The 9,789-nt window shown below is 42.9% G+C and overlaps 1 protein-coding gene across 1 annotated transcript in view; it reads right to left on the bottom strand.

Annotated features, from left to right (window-relative positions):
* Positions 1-8,802: 8,802 nt before the first annotated feature.
* The window catches only part of LOC135907352 (TNF receptor-associated factor 5-like), a 43,077-nt gene continuing 42,090 nt past the window's right edge, over positions 8,803-9,789 (bottom strand). The window contains exon 12 of the mRNA XM_065439040.1: positions 8,803-9,690. Within this exon, the coding sequence (XP_065295112.1) occupies positions 9,514-9,690 (177 nt within the window). The 3' untranslated portion in view covers positions 8,803-9,513. The remainder of the gene's footprint in view (positions 9,691-9,789) is intronic.

Here is a 9,789-nt window from a genome sequence, read left to right as displayed (position 1 = left end):
GTGCAGCGGGTGATGAAAGAAAGCGGGGAGAGCGGAGAGGCTTGAGCGGGAAAGCGGAGAGGAGAGCGCAGCGGAACCATGAGGCGGAACGCGGAGGAGGGTTCGGCGAAAGCACGAGCACGAAAAGCGTCGGCGACGATGGCTGCGACGTGGCGCCTGAGTAGCGCGCGCCCTCTGGAAGGTCTGTAATCGGCGGCTGCCGTGACTCCCGCCCGCGCGTCACCCACGCGCTAGCACTCGCCATCTCCAGATTAGCGAGGCATTCGCGCCACACTTGGGTCCGTTTGCAACGTGCAGCACGAGACAGATTGTCCTCGCCAGCCAATATATCGCGAAATGAAAACACGTACAGAGATGCACTCAAAACTTCGCGTTAGGGAGCATCGTAATCGTGGGTGTTTTTTTTTCGACTGCTTACGTAGAGCTTTATATGTACAGTCTACAGCAAAAGTTTACGGGATGCGGTTTCCCCTTCACATGTGAATTCCTGCACTGTTAAGGCATGATAATACGTATTTAATGAATCACTGTGTAGGTGCCGAAGGCTACTGCATGCTGGAATATATATATAGAGGCTGTGTGACCACGCTTCGCGAGAATTCAGCTTCTTGGCAGATCCTGCGGCCCGTAAACTTCTGCGGTTGACTGTACCTATACTAATGATTCGGTAAGAATTCAGTAAATAATTTACAAGTGGCAAACACAACTTTAGTTGCTAAAATTTTATCAGAGTATCTGTCTTAGTTTCCTGGTCCTCGATAAGTGGCGAACACAACTCTAGTTGCTAAAATTTTATCAGTGTATCTGTCTTAGTTTCCTGGTCCTCGATAAGCTTGAATTTATTTAACATAACAAATATATGGAACACATTTATTTATTTATCTGCTACCATTGAGCAGATAGTGTCATGGGCCACATAACACAGCATCATCGTTGGATTATTAAGAAAGCAGCCCAGTTGTCAGAGCAAAAAGACTGGTAGCACGCTCCAACAACATTGCACGTAACGGACGCTTGCAACGTTTTTGCGGCTGCAAAACACAACATTCAGCCAACGCCGGTGCCACAATATGTGCTACTAGGTCTACACCCCGACAAATGCAACCGACCGTCGTACACGTGTATGTACAGCATACAACAACACCTTGAGTGGCCGACCCAGAGCACAGACAACTCACTGAACTATCTTAGAGCCACGAGATCAATAGGCAGTCTTTCCTCTCACTCCGAATCCCCATTCAACTACGTGTGAAGCTCAATAAGACTGTCTTAAGGCAGCCGCTACAGCTGATTCAAATGAAAAGCATTGCATTTCAAAAGAAAAACAATTAGGTTGACTATTCCGAGCATAGTTACTATGTTTCATGTTTTCTTTTACAAAAGCTGATGAATATTAGGAAATATTCCCATAAATGTGGCTGGCTAACACCAGAATAAAAAATCATCACCGGAACTCTCTACGGAGTAACTGAGAGAAATAAGCAGAGTGACTTGCCATTCGCATAAAATTTGTACATATACAGCGAAAACTCGCACAAGTACTATTCATATATTATTGTATAATTCGTAGCCATCTCTGTAATATCTAAGTTCTGTCTATGACGTGGAACTTACAGCATGGCAACTTCTATTTTCACTGTGCAGTTCAAGGTGTACATTTGAAATTTCTCTAGGAAGCCTGATTTACAGTTCAGTGCTAAAGAAGTCAACAAAACGAAGCTTTCTTTTCGCTTAAATGCAATGAATTTTTTTCGTATCAGTCTAGCAGCTGTCAAATGAACCCACTTCTGTGTTCTACAGTCATTCGAGTGAAGAGCGCTTGAGGCAGTCTTCCATTATCTCGCCTTTGACTCATCCTTTATAAGGCTGCAAAGCCACATACAATGTGGGTTGCCTCAAAACGTCAAATCTGATCAAGAAACCTGCCGAGCACTTAAGTTGCAAATTCTGAAATAAGTTTAGTGGACGAAATGTTATCTCACTGCAAAAATCTATTGTTGCGTTTTAGTCATACTGGCCTTGATAGTATGACTAATTACTGATACTGATTCTTTTAAGCTATCATAATCATCAGGAACAGCTGCCGTCTGACAAGGTTTATGTATTTGCAGATGTTAATTTCTAAGTCTGCTTGAGCATGTGCGTACGCCAAGAAAATCGTTCTTTGCATTCAAGATATCGGTATGCTTTCTCACACCATCGAATTTTACTGTCGTGTTCCTAATGTACAACACAGCTAAATATAGCCGAAACCAGGTCTCATCGTTTTACGGAACATTTTCATTGAACACAGCATTTTCAATCACAGCAAAAAAGCACAACGATTACTAAACATGGGACCTTTTACAGAGAGCCTACTTTTGTATCCTCCACATAGGATGTCATATTCGCTAAGATCCCAGTAAAAATGTAAATCTATTTGGTAAATTTTGCGTTGCGGCATTTAAACAAGCTTTAAAGGCAGTAGTAGCTGACAGCAAACCGTTGACATGTTTATTGACGCTCTCTTGATGCGGACACCAACCAACCTGCCGTTCGTCTGCAAACCCAACATTCTTATCACGAAGGTCTTTCCAACCATTACGGGAAGACACTCATCCCAACAGCTTTCACAATGTTTTCTTTTTCTGCAAGTGGTCCTGCTCCCTCCACAACAGGCGCACACAATGGTAAGCTACGCGAATACATTGCCAAAGTCCGAAAAAAACTATTATTTAAAGCTTTAACACTCTCTCTCTCCATTCCAGACGGCTACAAGAGAATGAATATAGTACCAACAAAGAGTCTCGGACAATATACGTCTCGAACACTTGCAAGTATGGAGAACGCGCTTCGACGACGCCATGTATATGTACAGAAGGTTTCACATGGACACGTGGCAGTACTTGCGTTTCTGTACAGCTGATGCCCAATGCATTGTCTAATGAACAAGGAAGCTACAAACCAAAGCAGGACTGGCAGTGTGGCCTGCACCGGACTTTATTCACTGCCTAGTGTTTTCTTCCAGCAGCCACCGCTAGTTACATATGCAAATAACTAGTCGTAGGCTATTGTGAACGGAAATATGTTCTAACGAATAAGACATGATAACGTGAATGCTGTCTAAAAGCACAAAGAAACATGCGGCCTCATAATTTATGAAGCTAAAAATTTTGGTAGTGTCTGAAACTCGTTACTCGGCATGGTGGTATTGTGTAGGCCTCTATTATGCCAGAATTCTCGTTTCCCATTCTGTCCTATGGCACGAAATGGAATGCTGGCATCTGCCACAATGTAGCACAAAACTACTGCAGAAACGCAGATTTCTTTCATGAAACTTCTGTCGCTTTGTTGGCTTCAGCAAAAATTTGTTTAACAAAATTTTGCTTACTTCGTCGAGGATCACAACACCTAAAGTTCACCGTCCTCCGTTATGATATATTTTCAGCTTTCAAACAAATTGTCTCTCAAAAACTTCAATGCTCATAATAACAACTATGCAAATGCAAATAAGTAAAATTGCTGCGACTGAAGGATAAATGCAGTCGTAAATGCAACGCGACATATCTGTGAAGGCGTATGTGTAATTTAAGCCCTATATTTTTTCGCTATTGAACGTTACATGCCGTGATTTTTTTTTGTTCTCCTTGACAATGAGGTTGCTTGGTTTTCGTATCTGATATTGTCGTGAAGATATTGCTAATTATGTTCCAAAAGAGCCCTTTAGAATGTTTCCTGTAGTGTAGTGTGGATTAAAGAAGTAATAACTTTACGATCATTCACAAAACGCTCCAAAGATATTTAAAAAGCAAGACACTTTAGTGTATCCAATGTACTCTGCACTTAAACCGCATTCTCCAAAATGGACATCATCTTGTCTGAATGAACAGGGAATAAAGTCCGGTGCAAGCAATCAAAGTCTGGGGCAGGTGGCTAGAGAGTAAATAGCACTGAGAAAAACGACCGGTAACATCAACAAGCACACGGCATTACAACATTGTCAGTAAACTACGTCAACATTAACAAACAAGCACGTTTTCAGCTTTAGAAGGAAACGGCTGATTCAAGTGGAACACATGAATGTCTTTCAACCCATATTTCTTAATCTTGAATAAAGAGAACAAATGGTCACTATAACGAAAAAAACACATTACAGAACCCGAAGAAATGTGCCCGTCTATTTGTTGAGTAGTGACAACAAGCTGTCTCAGAAAGTATGATGCTTTCAACTATGATCGTAAGCAAGCCATTTCAACAGCTCAGGGGATGAAACATTGAGCGGTGATCCCGCAGAAACGTAAAATAATGTAGGGTAAATTGTTCCACATAGCATAATGCCAACATGAACGATAACAATTCTTGTTTTCTTGAGCCCTGCTGTAATCAACGGTGGGACAAAATAGCGTTTTGTTTCCTGCTGCAGCCAAACAATAACGACGCGTTGCACTGATGCCATATCAACACCTAATTTGGCATAAACATGTGGTTTTAATATTGCTCAAGTTGCTAACGATGACCGGTCAACAATGCAGTTAATAAAACTGTATGTGCATGTCACACATTACAGCGATTCCTTCATTACTTAATACCATGGCGACACCGTCAATGACCCACAATCCGGCAATGGAAAATCGAGTTTTGTGCAACAGCTTTAACTACTTTGAGTGCTGGCTGCATACAGTTCGCTTGGTAATCTTCCATATAACTTTCCTTTTTTTTCAGAGAACTGCTGAAAACATTACCTTCATGTTTGCTGAAGTGTTATGGGCAGCTTTAGAAGTGGCCACGTAAACAGCATTAGCGTCATCGACACAGCTCAACCTCCACCAATGCGGGCATTGGTACATCAAGTGCAAGGCATCCTTAATGTTATACAGCAGGCTAACAGCGTCGCGGTGACAATGGCAGGCGGGAGGGTATGGGCACCCTGGCATAACATTTTTCACACCGGCTAAAAGGCATTATCTACATATTCACATTGCTAGCAGGCCCTCAAAACCGACCAGGGGACACGGAGCCTTGTGTACAGCCAGTGAAAGACGACATGTTCGAGCGATTTATCCTTATAGAATGATAATTACTGTTCTTTATATATATATCTTTCTTAGGGACAGACATATGCGTGTGTGCAAATGTTTGTGATTGTAAGTGTGCCGGCACAAGTGTCGCCACTCATAATTATCTTACAGCTGGCTCACTACGGCAGAAGAGCAAAGCGACAAAGCAAGAGAAGTCTATAAATAAACGTCACAGCTAAAAAGGAGCTTTGCGGCAATTGTCCCACCTGGAAATCATGCACTAGCATCCTTGAATTTTGGGTTGACGGAGGCGATCGGCGGGAGTCATTAGTGTAAATGACTAAAATTGTCTTGACGTGACTGTCTACGTGCTGGGCGAACAAGTAGTAGTGGTGCAACGTACGTCCTGCAAAAACTTCAAAAACAGAACGTTTGTCAAAATTAGAAACCGCTAACATGCGTGGTCGTTGATGCTACTACTTAAGTCACTGTATGCAGAGACCTAAGCAAGTGGAAAGAAACATATTTGAGTGCATCAATTCAGCTGTCTTGTGTGTCGTAAGTAGCGCACAGTATATACTTTCCGTGTCCTCTGTATATATCTATGTATGCTTATTTATATATTTATATGTATAGCTTATATATCATGTATAGAGAGCCATAGGTTTTGTTATCATCTGTACAACTATTCCTACCTCATAAATACTGTATATAATAAGACAACGACATACTTGAGCTTTGTCATGGTTGTATGGCTTGTGTGTCTTCTTCCCCCTAACTTCACCGAGAGTTCATCGCTGCACGTTCTTCTGTGGCAGTTTTAGCTCGTTGAAAACAAGAAGAGGAAAACAGAACTTGAAGAAAGAAACTGCAAAGGTCCAGAACTTTTCACACGAGATACCGCGTCGCCAAAGGCAGCAGAGGTTTTCTTGGCAGCGCTTTCTGACCGGCCGGTTGCTGTGTTCAGGTCACTCGAGCTTCTTGGTGGCCACACAAAGCCTTTTTAGCCATGGCTTATGGTAATTATTATGGCAATGGTAACAGATTATGATAATTGTTGTAGTGCCAGTGGGAGTGTTGAACAAACACAAGTAAGATTTTGTTGTGTCCCTGACATCCCTGACAAGGACCGCCATAAGCAAGCAAAGACGCCTTCCAGATTAATTCCTTACAGGAGAGCAGGAGTAATGAGCAAGATTGCAATTGTATACCAATTGATAGTATAATATTCCATAAATTTCGCTGGTGTTTCTATTGAACTTTTCTTTCTTTTGCAATATCTCACTGGCATTACAAAGCTAACGGCAATGCAAAGGGAGGCTTCTCAACACCTAATGTGACCCGTGAGCAAAAGCATACGGACCACAGGCATGGCAAAAAAAACGGAATTTATTCGTAATTCAGATGCACAATGTGAAATTTACGAGTGCACTGGAAAGTTTGGAACGTCAAATTTCCACTGTAGTCCTCAATTTCAAGTTCCACTGACAGGCGGAGAACAAAATCGACTTTATCACGGGTTCCCTCGTCCATATGCCAATACTTTTGCTCAGGGGCGTACATAGGCAGGATGCTTCCGTAAATATTGAAGCACAGGGGGCGCACAAAGCAGTGAACACAAACACAACCAATCAGCCTAGTCATACTGGGGACTCAACGTTCGCCAAGAAAAGAAGTTCTGCCACTGTATCTGTGCTGTTTCCAACTCGCTCTTGAGTCCAAAACATTGCTTCTCAACACGTCAGGCTCAGCTGCATGAACCCGTGAAATCCGCCGACCAGCCACCGTGTGGCACGAACACATCTCTTTTCAGACAGGAGCAGCACACTGTTTGAACACACACAAGTCTCTCGGCGTCCGTTTGAGCAACTTTGCACACACCCCCGGTGCGAGGAGCGAACCGCACCCACAGACTTGCCACTGAAGCCAGTATAGAAGAAAAATAGCATGCCGTCTCTTCAGTTGCCATCGAACTTGTTCCAGCGTCGAGCAGTTATCAGGGTGTTTACAAAGCGGTAACTTCAGTGGGAATTCGGTTGTACACTCAAGATGGAGAAGTATAGAATATCAAAGAGAGCAGCTGACATTATCACACATTTAAAAGAATCTAGATTCACAGAACTGTCCCAACTATAAAGGACTCAAATAATAATGTACAGCAAAAAATCAAGATGTTTGCATCCAGCATAGTTTATGGCAGTATATTTACTCGACCAGTGACGACTTTGTCAAACGCTACTTTCAAACATTTTCCAAAAGAGGCAATTTTTATATTATAGGATTACTGTGTATTTAATCTGAAAATGGCAACAACCCAACCAAAAGTCTTTAGGCGCATGTGATCAAAAGGGGCATAAGTTAAACTGAGAGTATGAGTACTATTTGTCGTATTTGTTAAATTGCAATAAAAGCACACCTCAAAAATAAAAATTTTGATCTGTCTAACTGCGCGAATAGAGTTTTAAGCATATTTTTTCTTAAACAGACAAGCTTTGCATGTAGCATAAGCATGAAAAAATTAGATTTTCCAAACACATAAGCTTAAAGTCAGCCAGCATAATTACTACTGAATTAGCATGCTGTGTGGACGTACTGTAGCTACTTTCAGATGTAACTGCTTCTCTAACAGGTTTACCATTACGCAAGCACTTGTAAGCATCAGCGAGCAAGGGCAGTTTCATTGCATTTTGAGGCAGTGTTTGGGCACAAATAAATAGCAAACCAAAGCAAACAACACCATGTCCTGCTTGATGATTAAGGTAACTCTAGCGAAACGATGTGCTGCACTCAAACAACAGCTTAGAGCTTGAGACTACATAATCAGTATCTCAATAGCATTATCTGAACCGCCACTAGCCCTTACTACAAGCCCGCCAAAACCAACCCTAATCCAATCTGGCAGACAATTTTTGCCACAACAAAACAAATCCTCACATCACTTCTTAGAGGCTCCCTAGATGATTGTTTTATGAATGAACTAGCATTGAATAGTTGACGCCAATAAATCAATGCACAAAATGAAGCCTTGTTTTTTTTTCGCATGTTAACACCAGTCGAGCCTTTGCGAGTGCACACAGTGCAGGGACATCATTTTTGTGAAATAGCTTTGCTGTGGTTCCAACTGTCCTGCTTTTATAGGAAAACAAAATTTATAGACAAAAGAGCACCAAAGTATGCTTCCAAATGTGCACAGACAGTTACTAATATTAGGCCGTCAATTATTTCTGTACAATACCTTCCCCGCATTCCTCTGCAGTTCCTTTGCACAGCTAACAACGATATATCTGCAGGTCCTTGTTTGTTTAGGGTCTCAATTTCCAAAGGCATAGTGATGCCCCACCCAAACGTCACTCGTGGAAATATAAACCTGCTCTCTATATGACCCGCTCATATTCTTCACAAAGACAAAAATACCTCTGCCATAGCAAGACACACTGTCGCAAAGTTTATGTGTGTGCTATGTAGTCAATAAGTGATGAGTTGTCACCTTGAGCTCGCAATAAAAAATAAGGATAAAAAGCCTACACTACAAATTTAAATAGACTGACTCCTGCATAGCGCAAGGACTTTTATCCGAGTTTGCTGAATTTCGTTCACGATTTAGACTTCTTTCATGCTAGTTGGAAGCGGTGATTAGCTTTTCGTATAAAAAAGGTCAAGTATGACCATGTATACAATCCCGTTGAAGGCGCATTTGTCCACGTACCAAATGTCGTTATGGTATCCTCGCCTTAAAGAGCACAGAAAGCAAACCCATCTGCTCAAAAGCTTTCAATAGCATGAAAAAAAAATCAAGTAAGCAAAGTAAAGTAAAAGCAAAGTGTATTTGGTCTCAGCACGCATCACCTACTACCCAATGAAATTTATAAGCAGCGGTTGTGTTTATTTCTTTATGTCTTAGGGCCTACCCATGCTATGAGGCGCCATGGAACTTTATAGATTAGCCCAACCTCAATGCTTGTGAAGCTCACTAGTTGGGGAGATTTCTATGCGTCAAAACAATTTTTTTGTTTGTAAGAGCCCCAGCTTTACCACTATCAGCGCTGAAAATCCCGGCTGTGAAACCCAAGGGTTTGCTGCAGAGATTGTGAAAACGACTAAAGTAACAAACTTCAACGCATAGCTCGGGCAAACAATCATTGAACACTACCACCTTGGGAGGGTGGCACCCCTCGTAGTGAAACCACGCCAACCATGTCACCTGCTCAACTCGAAGAGCCCCACTTTCGGAGGCGCCAGAACCACAAGGAGGCAACGACGAAAACGACACGCACGCACATAGTTCGATTCACTGCTCGTCTCCTGTCCCCCGTCTTTCGTTTGCATGAGCATTGTGGGCTGAAGAAGGGACACGAGTGACCTTCTCCGCGTATCAAATTCCCGAAGGTCCTGCACCACCCTGAGACGGATGTTGGTGTTGGTGGTGTTGGTGTAGGCCGTGCTGGTGATGGTGATGGTGGTGGAGCTGTTGGTGCTGGTGTGCCTGCGAGGCCTGCGCTCCACCACCGGGCGTCTGTCAGGTGCTCTGGTGTTGCCGACCCACTCTGGCGGATGACGGGACCATCATGCTCACGGTCGGAATGCCTGCTGTGGCCGCCGCTGAAGAAGACGAGGTGCCTCGGGCGCTGACGGGACGCGAGACAAGCCCAGCCTCTACGAAGCGAGGGTACGTAACCCTCTCGATAGTTCCGTCCTGTCCCGACCACAAGAAACAGAAAAAAGAAGTGCGTGGATGAATATTTCATTGCGGAATCAAGAAGGTTGGCAAAGCGTGATTATTGGGCATTTTCAG

This window comes from Dermacentor albipictus, chromosome 10, assembly GCF_038994185.2.
Source record: "Dermacentor albipictus isolate Rhodes 1998 colony chromosome 10, USDA_Dalb.pri_finalv2, whole genome shotgun sequence".
Lineage (NCBI taxonomy): Eukaryota > Metazoa > Arthropoda > Arachnida > Ixodida > Ixodidae > Dermacentor > Dermacentor albipictus.
Note: the sequence above shows the minus strand (reverse complement) of the source record. Positions and strands in the feature narration are given on the sequence as shown.